A 21,630-nucleotide genomic window follows, 5' to 3' on the forward strand; every position below is an offset into this window, starting at 1 on the left:
TGCAGACTTTGAAAAGTGTCTAGTCCAACTCAGTCATTGTGCATCCAGGAAAACTGAAGCCCCGGAAGGAAGGAACAGAGTGCTAGACCCAAATAATGAACTCCCATCCATACCTATGGTTGTGTTTACCTTTACACATAAATTACATCATTACATAATTATCACGGAGCACCAGATACTGGCCTTGTTTGAGCCTCGTTGAACTGTGGCCTCAGCACGTTCTGAATATCCCAGAAGCAGCCAATGTCTTTATGAACTATTTATTTCTCATCACATTCCTTAAATCATGATTGGCACTGAAATGGACCATTTCAATTAGGTACGAAGCCTCATTAATGGAGGGAGTTAGTGTCTCTCAAATTTATTGAGAGAATTAAAATTAAGGAAAGGATGGCATTACATCAACAGAGAGGTTAGCCCATCAGTCACAAGCCAAGTCAAGGAGCACTTGTTTCTCAAGCAGGCACGCACTCTGTTCTCTCAGTCTCCTGATACCATAGTAAAATCCTCTGTATTTGAGGCCTTGTGGTCTATTATTTTGTGAGCAGCGTAGGGCGAAACGTGCTAGGTCTCTGAGAGCTAAGTCCTTGGCAGAAGTAAATCATTCTGTCTGAAAATTTCCTTATGTTTCTCAGAACCTTCTGGGGAAATCTCAAAGGTTTAGCTACTGGGTGGTGTTGTCATTGTTCGTCGCTAAGTCGTGTGTGACTCTGCGACCCCATGAACACCAGGCTTTCCTGTCCTTCACTATCTCCAAGAGCTTGCTCAAACTCATGTCCATTGACTCAATGATGCCATCCAACCATCTCATCCTTTGTCGCCCCCTTCTCCTCCTGCCCTCAAACTTCCCCACCGTCAGGGTCTTTACCAATGAGTCAGCTCTTTTCATCAGGTGGCCAAAGTACTGGAGCTTCAGCATCAGCCCTTCCAAAGAATATTCTGGGTTAATTTCCTTTAGAATGGACTGGTTTGATCTCCTTGCTGTCCAAGGGACTCTCAAGAGTCTCCTCTAGCACCACAATTCAAAAGCATCAATTCTTCGGCGCTGAGCCTTCTTTATGGTCCAACTCTAACAATCCATACATGGCTGCTGGAAAAACCATGGCTTTGATTATACGGTTCAGCTGGAACCACTGTGTTTACACGGCCCAGCCCTGCTCCTCTCCAAGCCCTGGCCCACTTGGGTGGGTCAGGAGTGAGCCCCGCTCCCCAGGAATTTGCACTTGGCACCGGGAGATTTCAGTTCCATCCGGCTGCTGTCCCGCAGAGGAGATGTAGGCTTTGGAGGGTGAGGGACAGCTGCTGACTCTCGCATGGATGGGAAACAGCCAGTTTGCAACGAGAGGGGCAACAGAAGCTGCTGCACCAAGAGGAAGAAGAGCGAGCTCCCGCAGCGCTCCCACACTTGGCTCCAGGCAGTTTCAGCTAGTACAGGGTTTTAGTTTCTCTCTGTGTGTGTCTCTCTATCTCTCTCAACTGTTAACCCCAGAAAACATGGAGCCTTGGCTGTATTACCAGCAGGGTGGGTTGAGGAAAGATCTGCTTGCTCCCCTCCTGGAGTGAGAGAGATAGGGGGGAGGCAGTCACTTGATATTATCAGGCTGTCATATAAAAGGGCTATGGCGGTTCAGCCACTAAGTTGTGTCCGACTCTTGAGACCCCATGGACTGTAGCCCGCCAGGTTCCTCTGCCCATGGGATTCTCCAGGCGAGAATACTGGAATGGATTGCCATTTCCTTCTCCAGGGGATCTTCCCGACCCAGGGATTGGACCCGGGCCTCCAGCATTGCAGGGTGTCTCCTGCTTTGCAGGTAGATTTTTTATGCTACAGATCCCCTTGTATTGTGTTTTGGCCCCTATGGTGTTGACTTCACAGCAGGCTGGGATCTGTTAGCTCGAAAGCCACCACCCAGCCCGGAGCCAAACTCAAATTTATACACACCCAGTTGCTTTAGATATAACCCTAATAAGCATATTTTCAGCCCCTTAGCGCCTGCCTGATTTACACACCCTGTAAAACTGCACCCAGCATCTACCAGCCATAGGTAAGACAAACCCCAGAGCTGTAAGAGGCCCCCAGCCCCCGCTGCTCTCTGGAATTCTCTGATCCAGGGACTCATCTAGACACATAAACCCCCCCTCAGAGTCCCTTCTCCCTGGGGAGGCCCCTTGCCCTCCTCCTTTCCCGGGGGTGGCCCCAGGAGGGCTCCACCGGGGAGCCTGCCCTGACTGCAGTCCTGCCCTGGAGTCACTCCCACAGCTCGCTGTGTGCTGCTGCCATCTAGTGGTCCTGGGTGTGTTTCCTCGATCAACACACATCGCACAGCATGGGGGTGGGGAGGAATAATTCTCCAGTAGAAAAAATCTGGGTGCCATTACGAAGAAGTAGTAGAGAGAGGAGGCAGCCTAAACCTTGACAGACCCGCTACTGGAAGTAACATCAAAGATGAATGAGGCTCTCAGCAGCAGGAGAAGACTGGCACCCACAGGCAACTTGTGACACTTTCCAGAGATTAAAGCAGTTTAATCTAGTTAATTACAGAACTAGATGCGGCCAGGAAGGGCACAACAGAGGTGCTTCCTGACTCAGGCCTTCTGATTAGAAATATTCAGAAAACACATTGACCACAAAATGACTTCTTACTGGAGCTGAAGTTCCCCAGTTCGATTTCTGGCTCTAAGACAAACTTTTCCCCTATGGAAAGGGGCACACAAGTGGGCTAGGCTCACCCATTCTAATATTGCCTCCTCTGGGTGGCCCAGTGGTAAAGAATCCACCTGACAATGCAGGAAACGCAGGACACGCAGGTTTGATCCCTGGGTCAGGAAGATCCCCTGGAGTAGGAAATAGCAAACCCACTCCAGTATTCTTGCCCAGAAGATCCCATGGACAGAGGAGCCTGGCGGCTACAGTCCATGGGGTTGCAGAGTAGGATGTGACTGAGCACATGCACACCATCTATTGAGGCTGTTCCTGACTTGCTCAAAAACCCTTTTTGGTGCTATCTGCAACTGGAATCAGTTGGGCTGATTTTTGTAATTTTTTAAATACCAATATTCTGATTATATCACAGTCATTTTGCAAGGAAAAGCCAGTTCTTTCACCCCTACCACACTTCATTGCCTCCAAGTTTATAATTAGAGTCGAATCTCAGTATATCCCAGGGTCCAATTATAAGGTCATGCATGCATGAGTATGCACACTCACGGCAGGTCTGAGCCAGAGATGGTGAAAGTCAGCTAGAGGGGACTGGAAAAAAGCTGGCTCTTGGGCCCATAGCCTTCCTTGCCCCTTTTGTAGGAGCAGCCAGGAGTGCTGGAGGACAACCCACCGTTGGCTGTTTCCAGGCTCCTCACTGCCCTCTCTCAGCAGAAGAGGCACCCAGTGAACGCCTGATAAATACACCTATTAGTAGAAGAAGCAGTTCTAAAATCTGACCCCCCATTAGACTCTACTAGGGAGCTTTTTTTTTTTTTTTTTCAGAATCTCTTTTAAAATTTTCGTTTATTTAACTAGGTTTTGTCTGCACTGGGTCTTTGTTGCTGCGCGCAGGCTTTCTCTAGTTCCGGCCAGCTGGGGCTGCGCTCTGGTTGCAGCGCTCAGGCTTCTCGAGGAGGCGGAGCGCGAGCTCTCGGCGCACAGGCTTCAGGGCATCAGTAGTTGCGGCTCGCGGGCCGGCAGCACGCAGGCTTCAGTGGTTTTGACACTCAGGCCCAGTTGCTCCATGGTATGTGGGATCTTCCCAAACCAGGAAGGGAACTGCAGTCCCCTTCATTGCAAGGGGGACATGCAACCACTGGACCACCAGGGAAGCCAACCTGGGGAGCCTGAAAACCTACCCTGATGATGAGCTCTCTTCCAGGGATGCTGACTGCATTGATGTGGGACTGGGGACGGGAAGGGATTAGCACGTTGGTATATATACTTCTTTTCATCACTGGACATTTTTCTAGTTGCAGAAATCCCTGAACTAGCAGGCTAAACCAGACAGAGGTTCTCAACCTTGGCTGTACATTGAAAACACCTGGAAAGCTTTTAAAAACAGCTGGGAAGCTTTTAAAAACTGATGAATCTCCAACCTAAAGATTTTGATTTATTTAGTTGGCCTGCCTGGGTATTATTTTTAAGCTTACAGGTGATTCTAATGCATAGAATCATTAGGATGAAGTTGAGAACTATTAGGTTAAGAGAATGAAGTCAATATAGTCATTGCAATAACTTTAAATGCAGTATGACTAAAAATATTGAATCACTGTATGGTACACTTGAAACTGATATAATATTGTAAGTCATCTATACTTTAATTTAAAAAATAAATGATGAAGGCATGAGTGAATCTATAGTCCTACACTTCACACTTAGAGGCATCCGGTATGTGTGTGAGTGTGTGCATGTGTGTATGTATAGTTGAAGAAGTAAAGCTTATCCGTATCATTTTAGCATTATAGATTGATGTGGCCTCAATGGTCAGGCCACTCGAGAAGACTCTTCTCTTGCTCTCCATACATCCTCTGCTCGTCTGGTCTCTGCTTCACCTACACCCTACTCACATGACTATCCAGTCCTCTTAATCATAACGTTCTTGCCCCACTGATTTCCACTGGTTTCCCTGGTTAACTGGTAAGCCAACCTGACGTCAATTTCCCCTATAAATGGTAGCCACCATCTTCCTTGAGTAGTGAAGACTGTTGCCATGTTCTGCCTCCCATCTGGGGTCCACGGTAGGGTGCAGCTCCAGGACTTTGCTTTGGACTTATAAGATTCCCTACCTAAATCACTGATGTTTCTGTTGCCATCTCTGGGTTCTTTCTTTGGTCTCATGGCTGGGCAATTATGAGGCTTGCAGATTGGCGGACTACAGCCCAACAGAGGCCCATAGAACAGAGAGGAAGGGACTCATGTTTTTGTTTTAATTTTCTGGCCTCACTGCACCACATGTGGGATCTTAGTTCCCCAACCAGGGGTTGGACCTATGCCCCCCTGCATTGGGCAGCGAAGTCTTAACCACTGGACCGCCAGAGAAGTCCTAGGAACTGAAGTCTACTGGGTACCAGGCACTGGCCTAAATGCTTTAAATGTACTTCCTTGTCGAATCCTCATGACAATCCTGGGAGGACAGACCCACAGAGGATCCTATTTACAGAAGTAGAGTCAAGACACCCAGAGGTTAAACGACTTGCCTGCAGTCACATAGCCAGGCAGTGGCAGAAACTGGACCAAACTCTGGTTTCCAAAAGCTAGTTCCACTCCCAACTCCCAGGGAAATGATTGGCATCATTTGCCCATTGGCCTGACCTCCATTCATCCCCAGAGCCTGTCTGGCGTCTTCTTGAAGCTTCGCTAAAAAGCATCTCTGGGGGTGTGGGCAGTGCTGTCCAGGCCCAGAGCTGTGGGAGTGATAAAGACCACCCAGGAAAGGTCCCCCAGACCCAGTCAGTGGAGTTCTTGGTCCCAAAGAGTTTGCCAGGGCATAGCTCTAAGGACAGAGGAAGATTGGCTGGACAGGCGCCAAAGAATGTCGGCTGGGTGAAGGGAGCCTGTGCCAGCAGCCCGGAGGCCAGGCCGAGGACGGGGCGGTAGATACACAGGGTTCCCAGCTGCCTTTCCTTAGGAAGGAAGGACCCACTTTCATTCTGACCTTACAACCTCCCCACATTGTATTAACAGGAAGTGAAATTATTTTATAAAATGAGCTCAGATCATAATCGTGACCCCCTCACTCAACCCTTGGCAAAATAAAAAGCTGGCCACCCTATGCTGGTATCTCCAGCTGGTTGATGGGTTATTGGTCCAAGAAATCACAAAACCTAGAAACTGAAGGTTTCTCCGGCGGGCTGGGGGTGGAAACCAGCTTGTAGTGGGTAGCAGGGTGTTGGTGGTGGGTAGATGGGAAGTGGCGACAGCAGGTGTGTATTTTTTGTAGATTGGTGCTCACGTCAGGACTGGTGGTGATAGCATCACCTGGGAGTTCAGAAGGCGAGTTTCTGGTCCCTACCGCGGACCTACAGAATCAGACCTTCTGGGAATGGAGCCGGGCAATCAGGATTTAACAAACCCCTGTCTGTGTGTACTAAGTCTCTTCAGTCATGTCTGACTCTTTGCGACCCCATGGACTGTAGCCCACCAGGCTCCTCTGTCCATGGGATTCTGCAGGCAAGAATCCTGGAGTGAGTAGCCATGCCCTCCTCTAGGGGATCTTCCCAACCCAGGGATCGAACTCTGGTCTCTTACATCTCCTGCATTAGCAGGCAGGTTCTTCACCTCTAGCGCCACCTGGGAAGCGCTAACTCCCAACACACCAGTTAGAGAACCACTCCACCTGCTCGTGAAGCGTCTGAGAGAAAGAGGAGTGGCTGGAGAGTCAAACGAGATGAAAAGATGATTTCTGTGGCTGTGACTCTAGTGTAGAAAATACTCAAGCTTTCTCAAAGCTTTTTGTTGGAATGCAATATACCTCCAGGAAAGTGCACATGTCACATGGACAGCTAGATGCACGTTCACCATCATGAACCCAGGTAACCAACCTCAGACGGAGAAACAGAGTTTTCACCAAGCATGCCAGACGCCCCTCTGCCGCCCCCTGCTGACTGGTAACGGCAGAGGCTGGTTTCACCCGTTCTTGTAATTTACACGAGAAAATCGTTTAGTCGTGTCCGACTTTTTGCGACCCCATGGACTATACAGTCCACGGACTTCTCCACGCCAGAATACTGGAGTGGTTAGCTGGTCCCTTCACCAGGGGATCTTCCTAACCCAGGGATCAAACCCAGGTCTCCCACACTGCAGGCAGATTCTTTACCAGCTGAGCCACCAGGGAAGCCCAAAAGACAAGGTGGACAGGCGACCTCCCCCACTTCCCCTGCCAAGGGTCTTTAAACCACCACACCAGAAACAAACATGGTGTTCTCCTTCTTCTTTGGCTTCTTCCAGTCCTCGTGTGCCTGTAAGATCCATCTATATGATCGCATACATATAGAGCCCTGTAGAGCCCTCATTCTCACCACTGCAGAGTACTCCCCTACGTGACCACACCACTCATTCTCCTGATAATGGATGTGTGAGCTTTCAAATATGGAACTGTTCCAATTCGTGCACTTATGAACACTCTAGTACGTGACTGTTGGGCACGTACCTAGCAGAGGGAATTTCTGGAGACTGGACCCTGTTTAAATGTTGAGAAGGAACCCCTAGAGAAGATGTGTACACTACAGGAGAGAAAGGGTCAGTGAGAGAGTGAGCTCCCTGGGGAAGCAAGAGGCAGGAAGTGGGAGGGCTCGGAGCCAAAACCAGGCAGAGAACGGCTTTTCGACTGGAGCCGCGTGAAGGTGGGTTTGTAGTTGGGGGTTGATATGGGCGGGGTGGGGGGCGGGTCTTTGTGTTAGCTTTGATTTGTTATGTGAAGAAGGACAGGTAGTCTGCTGAGAGTGTATGGCAGACGGTTTGGGGTTTGAGGCCCTCATAGTAGAGCGTGGTTAGGAGAGAGATGACTGGAAAAGGAAAGAGACTGCAGCACTCTTTGGAGTTACATAACTTTGCCAGAAAACATCTCCTTGACGTGAACCCCAGAGTGAAGGAGTCTGGGACACCAGGTTTCCAGGCTGGGGCCCCCCAAGAGGTCTATGGCGCCACCTGCTGGACAAGATGTTCATGACATGCCCAGGGAGGTATTGATACCTTCATCACCCAAGTTGCTTCCCCAAATAGGGAAGCCCAGATCCCTGGAGTGGCCTCAGGCTGAGCCTTGACCCCAGTCAGAGACCAGACACCCGCCATACCAGAACCTAGTCACATGCTGAGCCCTCATCCAAGTCAATGTACTGCCGTCCTCTCTCTCCCCTGTCCCGGGATTAGAGCCTGAACAGGAGAGATTTAGAGGCTGTACTCCCTAAAGGGGGTGCAGAAGACCTGGGTTTGATCTCTGGGTTGGGAATATCCCCTAGAGAAGGGAACAGCTACCCAGTCCAGTATTCTGGCCTGAAGAATTCCATGGACTGTATAGTCCATGAGGTCACAGAGTTGGACATGACAGAGTGACTTTCACTTTCTTTTCTCCTAAAGGGAGGGACCACGGATGTCCTGAGTCTCAGGGCCTGTGGCTGTGGCCCCAGGATCAGGGGCCTCCCCTGCATCCCCTAAACCAGTTCCCCTGCCACAAGAGCCCCTCAGGCCCTGTGCCTTAATGGGGCAGGCTCACACACAGCCTCCCTGGCCCCGTGCCCTGCCCAGACCTGTTCTAGATTCCACACCACCCTTCCCCAGGGCTCCTCCACCTCCCACCCACCAGCCCGGGCAGAGCCTCCTGAGACTCAGCCTGGAAGACCAGCAGGCAGGAGGACAGGCACCGTGGGACCATGGAACCCGAAGCAGGGCCTGTGCTCTACCAGAAGCTGCGGGTCTGGGAGCCGAGCTTGGAGTCCGAGGAAGAAGAGGAGGAGATTTCGGAGCAGCTCATTCTGGATGCCTCCGGGCCCCACAGCTCCTCTGGGTGAGTTAGGGAGGGGTCTGGGCACCCAGTGACTCAGGCCTGAGGCTGGTAAGTCCCTCCCTCCAGAGCCTCTAAGGAGGGCCAGACAACTCTCTGCTTCGCCAGCCCCAGGAAACTTCTGGTTAAAGGCAGGGACCCCCCAGCTTCAGCCCCAGGCCTGGCCAGTACCAGTCAATCCAAGGTCTGTGCAACTGAAGGGACATTTGTACTAAGTCAGCCCTGCTGGCTGTTCTGCCAAAGGCTCCCAGCCCCCACCCCCTGGTGCAGGAGGCACCTGCTGGGCAGGTTGGTTCTGGCTACACCTGGCCAGGCTCGGCTCCTGGAGCCTGCCAAGCCCCGCTCAGGCATCCCTCCAGACCGGCTGGACCCTACCTGTCCAACCCCTTCTTCTCCAGAGACCTTCCCCAAGCTCCCTCCTGTCTCCATGTCTCCATTCACAAGGCTGTGTCTTCTGCCAGGAGACCCTTTCTCCTTGGCAAACTTCTCCTCCTGCAAGCAAGACCAAGCCTTTTGGGAATTAGTCCCTGGGTTCTCCGGGGGTTTGTGGGTGTCCTCCTGCCTGGCCCTGGCTTAGGACATCGCTGTCTGCAGGAACAAGGCTGGCCGTCTGCCCGGGGCCTGGGCCCAGCTGGTGGCCGCCCTGCTGTTGCTGGCCGTCGGCTTCTCCCTGGCTGTGAGGCAACTCTGCAGCAGTGGTGCCTCTCCAGGAGCCTTGGGCTCTGGGGCCCCTCCAGCCAGCGGGCACTCCCACAGGCCTGGCGTGTACCACCACGGCGCCATCATCAGCCCAGCAGGTCAGTGCGAGGAGTAGTTCAGGGGAAGAAGGGGGGGCGTCACTGGTCCCAGCTCCCCACCTCAAGACAGCCCCCTCTTTCACTGCAGCTGAGTGCTCCCGCCTGGGTCGAGAGCTGTTTGTTGCTGGGGGCAACATCGTGGATGCTGGAGTTGGAGCAGCCTTGTGTCTGGCAGTGGTCCATCCTCACGCCACAGGGCTAGGTCAGTAACCCACAACCCCAGACAGTGACCCCAACCCTGGGCCTCAGCAGTGACCTGGAACTCAGGCAGTCAGAAGCCCTGACCTCAAGGCTGGCTGGTGAGCAGGACTTAGGACTTGGGCAGTAGCCCCACCCCTAGGTTGTGACCCTTGATCCCAGATCAGTGTGATCTTGACCCCAGGCCTGGTCATTGATCCCCGTCTAAGGCCTGGTCAGTAACCACTAACCTCAGGCTAAGTCATTGACCCTTCACCTGGGACTACCGAGTGCCCCTGACCCCTATGTGACTCCTTTGTCTCCTCCCAGGTGCCACGTACTGGGGCCTCTTCCACAACAGCTCCTCGGGCAACTCCACTGCCCTGACATCGGGCCCAGCCCAGACCCTGGCCCCCGGCCTGGGGCTGCCCTCGGCTCTGCCCGCCCTCCACTTGCTGCACACTCACTTCGGCAGCCTGCCCTGGCCACACCTGCTGGTGGGCCCCATCTCACTGGCTCAAAAGGGCTTTCTGGTGGACACATCCCTGGCGAGCGCCCTGGCAGCCCAGGACACCAAGGGCCTCTGTCCACTACTTTGCCATGCTAACGGGACACCCTTGGGCCCCGGGACCCGAGTCACCAACACCAAGCTGGCAGCTGTGCTCCACAAGGCCTCACTGGCCCCCACCCCAGACCTCTCCGGGGATGCCCTGCTGAGTCTGCTGGCCGAAGACCTGGGGTTGGAGGGCCCCTCAGTCTGGTCCAGGCCCACCTTGGAGCCAGCCCTGCAGCTACCTGTGCCCCAGGGCATCCTGTTCACCACCCCCAGCCCCTCAGCTGGCCCAGAACTGCTGGAGCTGCTGGAAGCATCTCTACAGTCTGCAGGGCCCAGCCCTGCGCCCTGCCCAGCACTCCCGCAAGCTGCTGCAGCCCCCAGGAGCAGTGTCCTGGCCACCGTGGACAGCAGCGGCTCCGTCCTCCTTCTCACCTCCTCGCTCAACAGCTCCTTCGGCTCTGGACACCTGTCCCCAAGCACCGGGGTTCTACTCAGCAACCTGGTGGCTGAGTCTGCAGCTGGTGCCTGGGCCTGTCCCCTCATCTTTCGTGGCATCTCAGATGACACAGAGGTCGATGTGTTGGGGCTGGTGGCTTCAGGGACCCCTGCAGCTGCCAGAGTCATGACTCACACTCTGCTCAGCCACCTGGCCAGGCCCCAAACCCCAGACCAGCAAGGACCAACAGAGAGCCCCAGAGCTTGTGGCCAGGGGACCCTGCTCCAGGTGGCAGCCCACACCGAGCACGCCCATGTCTCCAGTGTCCCCAGTGGCTGCTGCCCCTTCCAGGGGTTTTAAGGTGGGACAGTGTCTGGCAAGGGTGGACAGGTAGGGGGTCTCAGGGGTCTGCCCCCTGGAGGCAGGGGCAGAGAGCCCAGCAGCAATGGTGTGCATAAAGAGTGTGCGTCCATTATGTGCCCACCGCTGGCTCACTTCCGGCCTGATATGTTGTCTGGACTTGAGTTCTGGCTCTTTCTTTAGCTAAAGAATCTGAGGATAATGAAGAAAGAACACCAGGAACCTGGGGACAGCCTTGAGTTCAGATCCAGCTCTGGGAAGGACAGGTGGAAGAAAGCCATACCCCTGCCGAGGCTCTGGGCTCCTGGGCAGAGCAGGCAGATCCTGGGGGCATGCTGGAACCTCCGTGCTCCCCTCCAGGCCACACTCCACTGATCTCCCTCAACCAGGCTGGAAACAAAATAAAGATCAAGTCTCCTGGATGCCATGTGCCACTCTCACTTCTTGGTTAATTTCACATCAGCCTTTGAGGCGTCTGGGCTCCGACCACAGGGAACACAGGAGACTGCCACCCAGGGATGCAGAGCCAAGCTAGTGTCTTTCTGCTCCTCGCTGCTGTACTCCCCTGCCTCCTGGGGCAGCTCACATACAAGGGAAACCAGTTCTCACTTTCTGAAACTGATAGAGCAAGGAAGGGGTTTGAGACAGTGAGTAGGAGGTGTCCCAAGGGGGAACAAAGGGGGCTGGAGCTGGATGTGTGGTTTCAAGGCCGGGTTGGCCCTCACCTCCCCACCTTCAAGAGGGCTGGGTTCTTTCTGAACTACAATCCTCCATAGGTCAATTCTCAAACCAAGAAATGGGTGGCCGTTAGCACTCCTGCCCCACATTGTAAAATGAATGTATCTCTGATTTACTAGAACTCAATCCCACCACCTCCCTCTTGCTGCTGGCCCTCCCCCCCACCTCCCGGACAAAGAATTCTTCCCCCAGCCCAAATGGTACCACAGTCTACCCACTTATGTTAGCCCCAAGCCTAGCATCCCTCTAGCTTCTGTCACCTCCCACCTGTTCCAGATTAGCTGAAATTTTCTCAGCACTTGGTTCAATCCAGCTGGTATTCCTGCTTCTACCTCTGCTCTCCTTCAATTCATCCTCCACACAGCAGCAGAATAATCTATTAAATGTGTAAATAGGGGAATTCCCTGGGGCTTCCCTGATGGTTCAGTCGGTAAAGAATCTGCCGGCGATGTTCAATCCCCAGGTCGGGAATATCCCGTGGAGAACGAAATGGCAACCCACTCCAGTATTCTTGCCTGGATAATCCCGTGGACAGAGAAGCCTGGCGGGCTACAGTCCATGGGGTCGCTAACACTTCACTTCACTAGAGGTACCGTGGTTAGGACTCGGCTCTCTCACTGTGGAGGGCCGAGGTTCCATCCCTGACCCATCCCTGGTCTGGGAAATAAAATCCCACAAGGCGGGGGGCGTCGGGGGAGTTAAATAGGACCAAGGCTTGTGCCTGCATAAAACCCTCCGGTGAATTCCTATCACAATCAGAATGAACTCCTAACCCCTGAGCTCCAAGAGAGCGGAAGAGCCACACCTCCCCTCCCGCCCCGCCCCCGTCCAAGCCAGCTCCGCCCCCAGCCGACCCAATTCATTGAGCATGCGCCCCGACCTGACCTGGAAGAGGCTGTCTTCCGAGCCCACGTGTTCGACGAGCATGGCGGAGCCGGCGAGTATGGAAGTCACCGAGCCTCTGGCTCCGGGAGAGGCCCAAAAGAGCGGCGTCCGGCCTGCCGACCGTCATGGCCTGCTCAAGCACAGCCGCGAGTTTTTGGACTTCTTCTGGGACATTGCGAAGCCTCAGCAGGAGACGCGGCTTGAGGCCACAGAGAAGCTGCTGGAGTATCTGCGCGCAAAGCCGAAGGTATGGTGGCGGGACCTGGGGCAGGAGCAGCAGAGATCCCGGCAAGTAGGGGCGGGCTTGGGGTCACGTGGTCGCGAACCTGGACGCCCCAAGTGAGCGCGCGCCGAGGAGCGGGCATGGGCGGGTGCCAGACCACCCTTCTCACTGGTCCACCTGGGGATGTGTTTGGTTCCTTAGGGATCTTCCGAGATGAAGTACGCCCTGAAGCGCCTAATCACTGGGCTCGGGGGTGGACGAGAAGCAGCCCGGCCCTGCTACAGTTTGGCCCTGGCACAGGTGAGGTGGTGGCCCCTGGAAGGCGTCCACCTGTACTGGTCAGAACGGTGGGGGAGTGAGTGAGCAGAGCAGATGTCCCAGCTGCAAGGGAAGTGAGGACTGACAAGTAGGGGTAGCATCTCAGGCCAGCCGATGGGAGGTGTGCCCACGTGGATGCAGAGAAAATTGTGTAAGCAAGGCCTTTGTGCAAAGAAGCCCAGGCAGGCAGAGAGAGGGAGGTTGAGGCTGCTTTTGGTACCTGGGTTGACCAGCCTCCGAGGTACATGTACTGGCGGTGCTAAGCTCTGGGGTGAATTCTCTTACCTCTGCAGGGTTCAGGACCCTCTTCTCCCAAGGGGCACACAGCTAATTATAAGCCATATCTAAGGAGCTTGGACAAATGGAAGGCCTCTAGAGACCAGTCCTTGAAGACCAGTCTAGCGGGAGCTCAGAGCTGGCTGTGGGGACAGCGTGTTTGGGAATCACAGTCTAGTGGCCAAAGCACCCCAGCTACACATGGGACAGGGAGACAGGGGTCCGCTCCATTCACAACTGTGTTCCATCATCGGCACTGCTCAGAGGCGGGTAGGCAGCTTCAGAGGCATCCTTGGGGCGGGAGCAGGGGCCTAAGGCCTGCTCCCAAGGGCAGAAGTTGAAGGAAGAAATAGAAAGAGACTGACATCTGTCAGGATGTGGCAGGGCCACTCCCCCTGAGCCCCTCTCTTCCTCCTGGCAGCTGTTACAGTCTTTCGAAGACATCCCCTTGGGCAGCATCCTGCAGCAAATACAGGAGAAACATGACCTGCAGAAGGTTAAGAAGGTGAGAGTTAGCAGCCCCGGGGATATCAGCAGTCCCCCAGGGTGGGAAATGCTTGGGTCCTTCTCATGGGTGCCTGGAATCCTTTTCTAGGGGATGATGAGACCTGCCCTCTTTGGAAACCTGTTTGGGGTGCTAGCCCTCTTTCAGTCAGGCAGGCTAGTGAAGGTAAGAGCTTTGAGGGTTCTGGGGGTGTGTGGACTGGCTTGGAGTGGTGGGGCAGAGTGGCACGCCCCGCTCATACCCTCTCTGCCTCTGGGACCACCAGGACTCAGAAGCACTGATGAAGTCAGTGAAGCTGCTGCAGGCCCTGGGCCAGCATTACAACCACCTTCAGGAACAGCCCCAGAAGGCCCTGGTGGACATCCTTTCTCAGGTATGGGCTCAGCAGCTGTGGAGCCTTGGGTAACTAACACCACCCGTCATAGAAGAGCATGAAGAAAACACAGGTTAATGCATGGAAATGCAGTACCATCCCACGGAAGCATAAGTATGGAACATGATGTTTTGTAGTAACTTTCCTTAAAGAGTAAGAAGGAAAAGGGATGTGGTTTAATAACATGGTTTAGTCTAACATCTAAAGAATTTTCATGTGCAGTCAATATCAAAAAATCTATGGAGATTTTTTACATTCTTGATTGTGGTAAGTCTCCAAAATCCAGTATATTTCATACTCACTGGCATATCTCTGTTCAGAATAGCACATTTAACATGCTCAGTGTCCACATGTGACCAGTGGCTTCCGTATTGGACCATGCATTTGTAGAACAGTGCCTGACATGTGCCCAGTGGGTTAAACATGTTGGCCATTGTTGTTTTGGGCAGAGCTTGCCTCTCAGGGGTCCCCACTGCCCTACTTGAGAAGTGGAGGTGGGCTAGTACCTAGAATCCTTGCTGTGGTGAAAAAGCCAGGGACTGGCACATCCCAGGCCAAGGCTTTCTGCATAGCCCTGGCCACAGAGCTGGAAGGACCTGAATTCAAATCCCAGCTCTTCACTGGGGACTCCTTGTTTTTAAAAAAAAAAAAAAAAAAAGGCTAGTGCTGCAAAACCCAAAAGAGGAATAATTATAAGGGTGGTCCTGGGCTAGTTAGCATCAGTGGGGTGCTTATTTAAACCCAGTTTCCAAGGACTTGGAAATGTGAGCTTTTTAAGAAATCCCCTCTAGTGATTCTGTTGCCTGACAAAGTGGATTGTGACTGTCCCTTCTCAGGCTGTTGCTGTGCCAGGGGCCTTGGGGGAGCCTGGGAGGTAGAACAGGGCCCAAAGAGCTCACCTCACAGCAGGACGGACAAAGGATGCCGTGAGGGCGCCCTCCGCACCCCCAACCTGTCTCTCCATGCCAGGTCCCGGAGGCCACGCTGCAGGAGATCCTGCCCAAGGTCCTCAAGCCTGACTTGAATTCAGTGCTCGGCTCCCCTGAGCACCTGGAGCTCTTCCTCTTGGCCCAGCAGAAGGTGCCCGAGAAGCTGGAGAAGCTGATGGGACCGGTCAACCTGTTCTCGGACGAGAACATCCCCAGGTGTGAGGGCGGTGGGCAGGTGGGCTCTCCATTCACAGGTTTGCACCATGACCCGGGGTTGGGGGTCCATGTGGCCCTAGATGCCTGGCCCTTGTCTGCTGGGGAATGCCCCTGAGTCTTCTTTACCGCCACCCCCCACCTCTGCAGGCTGGTGACTGTGCTGAAGACGGTGGCCAACTCGGTGAAGAAGGAACGCAAGCTGCCCACCGTGGCTCTGGACCTGCTCCGCCTGGCACTCCAGGAGGACAAGTTCCTGCGGTTCTGGAAGGAGGTTGTGGAGCAGGGGCTCCTGAAGAAGCAGTTCTGGCCAGCCAGGTGCGTGGGCACTTGACCTCTCCCTGCATCCCATCCCCGCTCCCCTGTTTGATGAGCAGGGCTGGCTCGGGGGGCCGAGGGCTCTGACCAGGCCCTGTCATGTGCCCCCAGCTACCTGTGCTTCCGCCTGCTGGGCGCAGCCCTGCCCCTGCTGTCCAAGGAGCAGCTGCAGCTGGTGATGCAAGGGGACCTGATCCGACATTATGGGGAGCACATGGTCACCGCTAAGGTGAGCGCTGCCCCTGCGGCCCAACCCTGCTGGAAAGGGCCAGGTGACTGGGCTGCTTCCTGCCAAGAGGTGGGAAGGGATCAGCCAGCTTCTGGAAAAGAGGGTGGTTCTTGGTGTCAGTGGTCCTGCCTGGGATGGGCAAACACAGCTGCCCCTGGGAGGAGGGGCTGGGGACCTGGGTGTCCCCCACCCCTCCATCTTCCCCTATGAATTGAGTGGCAGGGTCAGCCCTTCTGCCCCCAGGCCGCTCGGCCCAGGCTTGTACAGCCAGCAATCTGTCCAGAACCCCCTTCACCCCAAGCTGGTGTTACAGGAATACTACCCACCAGTGCTGCTTTGAGTACCGTCCACATGCCGCACACTAAGCTAAGTGCTCGACAGGGGAATCGAGTAGTGGTTAAGATCAGGGAACCTGGGACCAGACTGCTGGGTTCCTGTCCTGACTCTGCCGCCTCTAGCTGTGTGGCCTTCCATAGGTCGCTTCCCTTCTCTGTGCCTGCTCCTGCTTGTCCATGAGCCAAGGAGCAGGACCTTCCTTAGAGTTGTTGTGAGGATAATCAGGCTAATATCCACAGGCACTTAAAGTAGTGCCTGGTGTGCAGGAAGTGCTGCTGGGTTTGCTTCTAGCTCATTCCATCTTTACCGCCAGCTTTGGAGAGCTGCCATTCCCTCTTGCGAGTGAAGGACAGGCTCAGAGTACAGCGCAGGGGTTAAGAGCTCCACGGGCTGGGGGACCAGATGGACTGGGGCCGAGTCCCAGCTCCACCACTTTTAGTCCTGTGACCCTCAGAAGCTGCTTCCAGGCTTTCTTATGCTCCATTTTTCTTCATCTGTAAAACAATTAGAGGTGCCAGGACAAAGATTGTCCCAAAGACTAAACGTGGGGGCTCCTGGGTGACCCAGCTGGGTACAAGGGAGGGGACTTCCTAGGCCCCAGGGAACCTGTTGTGGAAAAGGTTGGGGGTGTGTTGGACCCCTCCTGGCTGGTGACCCCAGTGCTGTGCCCAACTCTCGCAGCTCCCAAAGCAGTTCAAGTTTGCCCCGGAGATGAACGAGTACGTGGGGGCCTTCCTGGAAGGCTGCCAGGATGACCCCGAGCGGCAGCTGGCCCTGGTAGTGGCCTTCACGTCCATCACCAACCAGGGCCTCCCTGTGGTGCCCACCTTCTGGCGGGTCGTGCAGTTCCTGAGTCCCACCGCCGTCAAGGGCTATGTGGCCTGGCTGCGGGACATGTTCCTCCAGCCTGACCTGGACTCCTTGGTGGACTTCAGCACCAACAACCAGAAGAAAACCCAAGACACTTCGTTCCATGGGTGAGTGGGTCTGTGGGGCCCAAAGGCCTGGACCCTCCCTCCCAAATACCTTGGTTCCTCGGGCCAGAGAGAAGCCACACCTTTGCTCTTAAAGGCCTCAGTTTCCTCACACATGGCCCTGTGCTGGGGATCAGGGTGCTGGGGAGCCTTGGTTGATTTTCCCGTCTCAAGGATAGGAGACACCCATTTCACTACCTCTAAGCGGTTTCCGGGACTTGTCTCCTGCCCACAGGCCCGAGCGAGCTGTGTTCCGGCTGCGGAAGTGGATCATCCTTCGCCTGGTCAGCATCGTGGACAACCTGCACGTGGAGAAGGAGGAGGCGCTGATTGAGGAGGTGGCCAGGTATGGTCCCGAGATGTGCCTGAACCCCGACTTCCCACAGGTGCGGCGGCCTCATGTCTGACCTGCTATGGTTCCCTCCTGGAACCAAAAGCCTGAGGGTCAAGTCATCCTTGCCCCTTGGGCAGGAGGAGATTGGGGGGAATTCCCCAGGGAGTCTGGGTATGGCGGGGGGGCAGCTCCAAGGTTCAGGCTGGCTCAACGATCCCCCCGCTGCCTTTGTGTATCAACGATGTCAGGGGGTCCTTAATGACGACACTCCCGCTGCTACTCACCCTCACGGCGGCCCTGAGGGGCGGGAGCGGCGGTGACCTGGCCGAGGCCACGCAGCTTCGCATCTTTGGTTCCAAGGGAGGGATGCTGGTCCTCTCCCGGTTCGGGCTGGGCTCTGTTCTGCTGGGGCTCCAGGCCTGGGAAACGTCCCTCTTTCGTCATTGCCTCCTGGCCCCAGGCGCTCGGTGAGACCACCCGAGAGCGGCTGGTCAGGATGGTGGCACTGACCGAGGGCACACGGGTATCCCCCCACCCTCCCCAGGTTCTGTTTCTTCCACTCGTTCTTCGAGACAAAGAAGCCCACGTCGCAGATCCCCGAGTCCGAGCAGCACTTCACCCTCCCCTTGGATGGCCGGACGCGGGAGGTGGTGTGCAGTGCCTTCTTCAGGTGGGCACCGGGCAGCCCGGGAGAGGCTTGAGGGTGGGCGAGTGGGCGGGCAGGTGGCCTCGGGCAGGATGGGCGCCACTCTCTCCAGCTCTTCATCTGAGGCCCCGTGAGTTCCAGGGGCTCAAAGCGTGGGGATGGAGTAGGGTGGCCGTGTGTACCAGCCCAGCCCATGACCCTGACCGCCCCCACCTACCCCACCACCACCAGTCTGCTGCAGACCCTCAGCACGCAGTTCAGGCTGGCGCCGGAGCAGACGGCAGACGGGCGGCCCTGGACCTACCACTTGGTGCAGTTCGCAGACGTGCTGCTGAATCACAGCCGTAACGTGGCTCCGCTGACAGCCTTCACCGCGCAGCAGCGCCAAGCCTGGGACCGGTGAGAGGGCGTGGTTGCCACCCATGGGCAGAACCTCCCGGGGTCTGACACTGGACACATGGGTGGCATCCCCTGGGGTCTGGCTGCGGTGGCCTGAGAGCATGCTCATCTCGCCCAGGATGCTGAAGACGCTGAAGGAACTGGACACCCTCTCTTCAGAGGCCAAGGCCACTGCCTTCCAGCACCTGCTACTCCTGGTGGGCATCCACCTCTTCAAGGTACGGCGGCCTGAAGTGGAGGGGGCTTACAGACCTAGGGTCTGCAGGGGCCAAGAACTGCTCTGTGGAGCTGAACGTGACAGGTTTCCTAGGCTGACTGCTCCTGGTTGGAAGTACAGCCCAAGGGAAAAACCACTCCATCCACTTACTGGACACCAGCTCTACCCTGGACTTCCCTGGTGGCTCAGACAATAAAGAGTCTGCCTTCAGTGTGAAAGACCCGGGTTCAATCCCTGGGTCGGGAAGATCCCCTGGAGAAGGAAATACCTACCCACTGCAGTATTCTTGCCTGGAGAATTCCATGGACAGAGGAGTTTACAATCATGGGGTTGCAAAATCAGACACAACTGAGCAGCTAATACACACGTTCTATCCTGAGCTTTCTGAGCAGTGTCCCTTGTTGGTATTACCCACAGATTGGAGGCAGGCACGTTTCTAACAGGTGGGATAATAGACTCACAGAGGTCAAGTAACTTACCCGAGGCCACACAGCTTTTGGCTGGGATTCAAACATGGGGCTCTGACTCCACTATCTCATAGGACCTCCCCAAACTACCTCACTGGCCAGGGGTGGTGAATGTCGAGGAGGGCGGGGCCTGGCTCTGGGCAGACCCGCCAACCAATGGGGACGCTTCTTTTGTCTGTCTGTGGTCAGTTCGAAGTGGAGCCACGATTTTTCTGTTTAGCTTTTGCACGTTTGGAATCGACAGTGGTGAGTTGAGGGTAGTGTGTGTTTTTCTGGCGCCACCCTCCCATGGGGTTCTATGTTCTGTCAACGATATTTCTCATGTCATGGGTACCTCTTGTCATAACCCGTTCTCTAAAACCCACTCCGTCTCCTTTTCTGTTCTTTCCACAAAGGAATTTTGACCATGTGTGGAACTTAGTGCCGACAGCTGTTTTGACCCTTGTGGTTTCCTCTGGCTGTGAACCCAGGTCTCTGGAGGTTTTACTCTCAAGTTGTACAAGGCTCTTGTGGGTTGCTTCAGGTCTTCAGTAGTCTCAGGAGACAGGACTCCCTTCTGGCCTCTCGGCTGAGGTTTTTGCTTCCAGGCCTTGGGCACTCAGCCCAACTCGTGGACAAGCAGTGTGGGGAATAGTTGGTCTCCATGCCCTTTTCCAGTCCTTGGCACTGGACATCCAATAGGGGCTGCCCAGACCCTGGACCTCTGAGCTTGACATGGATGAAAGCTACCCGGCCACAGCCAGGATGCTAGAGGCAAAGATGCCCGAGGCTTTTGAGCCCCTGTTCTGGCCTTCCTTCCACCACCCCCACCCCAAATATTGAAGCTGCCCTGCAACATTAAGGAGGGAAAGTCTGCCTTTTTGGTCCCAGCGGTCAGTTATTTTCAACTCACTGGCTGGTAGCTGGAGTCTGGTCTTATGCTTCAGCAAAATAGACTTGAAAGGACTGTGAAAGTTGCTCAGTTGTGTTCGACTCTTTGTGACCCCATGGACTATACAGTCCATGGAATTCTCCAGGCCAGAATACCGGAGTGGGTAGCCTTTCCCTTCTCCCAGGGATCTTTCCAACCCAGAGATCAAACCCAGGTCTCCCGCATTGCAGGCAGATTCTTTACCAGCTGAGCCACAAGGGAAGCCCAAGATAGACTTAAGTTAGTTTAAATTAAATTTGTTGTAATTGGTCATTTCCAGTTCTTTTTGTAACGATGTCGAGCCAGGTGTGGCGGAAGAATCTAGAACTGCAGATCAGGAGTCTGGGACCTGCTGGTGCCCTGTGATCCTGATCCAGCCTGGGCACCGGTGGGGAGGTTGGGCTTCATCTTCCGTGAGGCTCACAGACTGTGTGTCTGGATGTTAGGTCATCAGCTCTTGGGCTGCTCCTGGGGTCTGGCTGTAGCCCTCTGCTCTGGATTGTGAGGGGGACTGGCCAGGACAGTCTGGAGTCTTTGGGGCCTTGATACCAGCTCCTCCCTCTTGGTCACTCCCTCTCCCAGCTGAGCAAAGGCTGGGCATGGGGCCTGGCCCCTGATTTCTGTCCTATCCCACACAGTCCCCCGCAGAAAGCTGTGACCTCCTGGGTGACATCCAGACCTGCATCAAGAAGAGCCTGGGGGAGAAGACCCGCCGGACCCGTTCCAAGGCCACCAGTGGGTCGTCGTCCCTGGGGCGGGGGGCGGGTGATGGGCAGACAGTAGGACCCAGCATGGGGCACTCAGACCTGCTCCAAGGCCACCAGAGGGTCGTCGTCCCTGGTGGGGGGTGTGGGGGGGTGATGAGCAAAGCATGGGTCACTGGCACCCTGCCCAGGCTCACCCCTGCCCTGCTTGCAGACCCCCAGGAGCCGCCGTGGGTGGAGGTGCTGGTGGAGATCCTGCTATCCCTCTTGGCCCAGCCCAGCCACTTGATGCGCCAGGTGGCCCGCAGCGTGTTTGGCCACGTCTGCTCCCATCTGACCCTACGTGCCCTGCAGCTCATCCTGGATGTAAGTGGGAGCCTCTGGGGACGTGGGTCCCAGGCTGGGGCTCTCCGAGCCCAGGGCTGCTTTGTCCTTGCTGTGACCTGCATGGTTGGGGGGTGGGGGCCTCCTTCAGAGTCTCCTGCTATGCACCCCTGACTCAGGGTCAGGACTGTCAAGGACACTGGAGGGAATGGCTTTCTCTCCCAGGCTCCGTCTTCCTCCCTGAAATGGGGACCTTTGGCCAAGACTGGACGGGATGGGGTGGGAAGGCAGTTGAGAAGGTCCCGGGGCCTGAGGAGGTGGTGAAGGGGCAGGGACAGCAGACGTGACGGCCACCTGGGACTCCCCGCAGGTGCTGAACCCGGAGGAGAGCCAAGACGAGGACGACAACGTGGTGGTGACGGACGACTCCGAGGAGCAGCCGCTGGGGGGTGCGGAGGTACTTGTCAGCAAAGGGCAGGGGGCGGGCGGACACCCGGTGGGCC

The 21,630-nt window shown here is 55.3% G+C and overlaps 2 protein-coding genes and 1 long non-coding RNA gene across 4 annotated transcripts in view; 2 read left to right on the top strand and 1 right to left on the bottom strand.

The window, feature by feature from the left end:
- LOC123332669 overlaps positions 1-12,557 on the bottom strand; it is a 23,663-nt gene extending 11,106 nt beyond the window's left edge. The window contains exon 1 of the long non-coding RNA XR_006549613.2: positions 12,433-12,557. This is a non-coding gene — a long non-coding RNA (uncharacterized LOC123332669). The remainder of the gene's footprint in view (positions 1-12,432) is intronic.
- GGT6 (gamma-glutamyltransferase 6) lies at positions 7,994-11,231 on the top strand. 2 transcript variants are annotated; one of them, XM_045164892.1, is made up of 4 exons: positions 7,994-8,486; positions 9,078-9,280; positions 9,369-9,486; positions 10,379-10,523. In XM_045164892.1, exons 1-4 carry the CDS (start codon positions 8,353-8,355, stop codon positions 10,521-10,523), a joined length of 600 nt encoding a protein of 199 aa, XP_045020827.1. In that variant the 5' UTR covers positions 7,994-8,352. The 2 variants fall into 2 exon arrangements, with proteins under 2 accessions (XP_045020827.1, XP_006079729.3); XM_006079667.4 differs by having other exon boundaries at positions 8,029-8,486; positions 9,369-9,482; positions 9,788-11,231.
- MYBBP1A (MYB binding protein 1a) overlaps positions 12,419-21,630 on the top strand; it is a 15,214-nt gene continuing 6,002 nt past the window's right edge. Inside the window, exons 1-16 of the mRNA XM_025280804.3 lie at positions 12,419-12,679; positions 12,857-12,955; positions 13,671-13,754; positions 13,845-13,919; positions 14,020-14,127; positions 15,097-15,272; positions 15,420-15,587; positions 15,699-15,816; positions 16,834-17,129; positions 17,362-17,472; positions 18,005-18,130; positions 18,338-18,505; positions 18,624-18,723; positions 20,738-20,834; positions 21,018-21,169; positions 21,498-21,584. Coding sequence (XP_025136589.3) covers positions 12,473-12,679; positions 12,857-12,955; positions 13,671-13,754; positions 13,845-13,919; positions 14,020-14,127; positions 15,097-15,272; positions 15,420-15,587; positions 15,699-15,816; positions 16,834-17,129; positions 17,362-17,472; positions 18,005-18,130; positions 18,338-18,505; positions 18,624-18,723; positions 20,738-20,834; positions 21,018-21,169; positions 21,498-21,584 — 2,172 coding nt within the window. The 5' untranslated portion in view covers positions 12,419-12,472. The remainder of the gene's footprint in view (positions 12,680-12,856; positions 12,956-13,670; positions 13,755-13,844; positions 13,920-14,019; positions 14,128-15,096; positions 15,273-15,419; positions 15,588-15,698; positions 15,817-16,833; positions 17,130-17,361; positions 17,473-18,004; positions 18,131-18,337; positions 18,506-18,623; positions 18,724-20,737; positions 20,835-21,017; positions 21,170-21,497; positions 21,585-21,630) is intronic.

Source organism: Bubalus bubalis, chromosome 3 (genome assembly GCF_019923935.1).
Source record: "Bubalus bubalis isolate 160015118507 breed Murrah chromosome 3, NDDB_SH_1, whole genome shotgun sequence".
Taxonomy (NCBI): domain Eukaryota; kingdom Metazoa; phylum Chordata; class Mammalia; order Artiodactyla; family Bovidae; genus Bubalus; species Bubalus bubalis.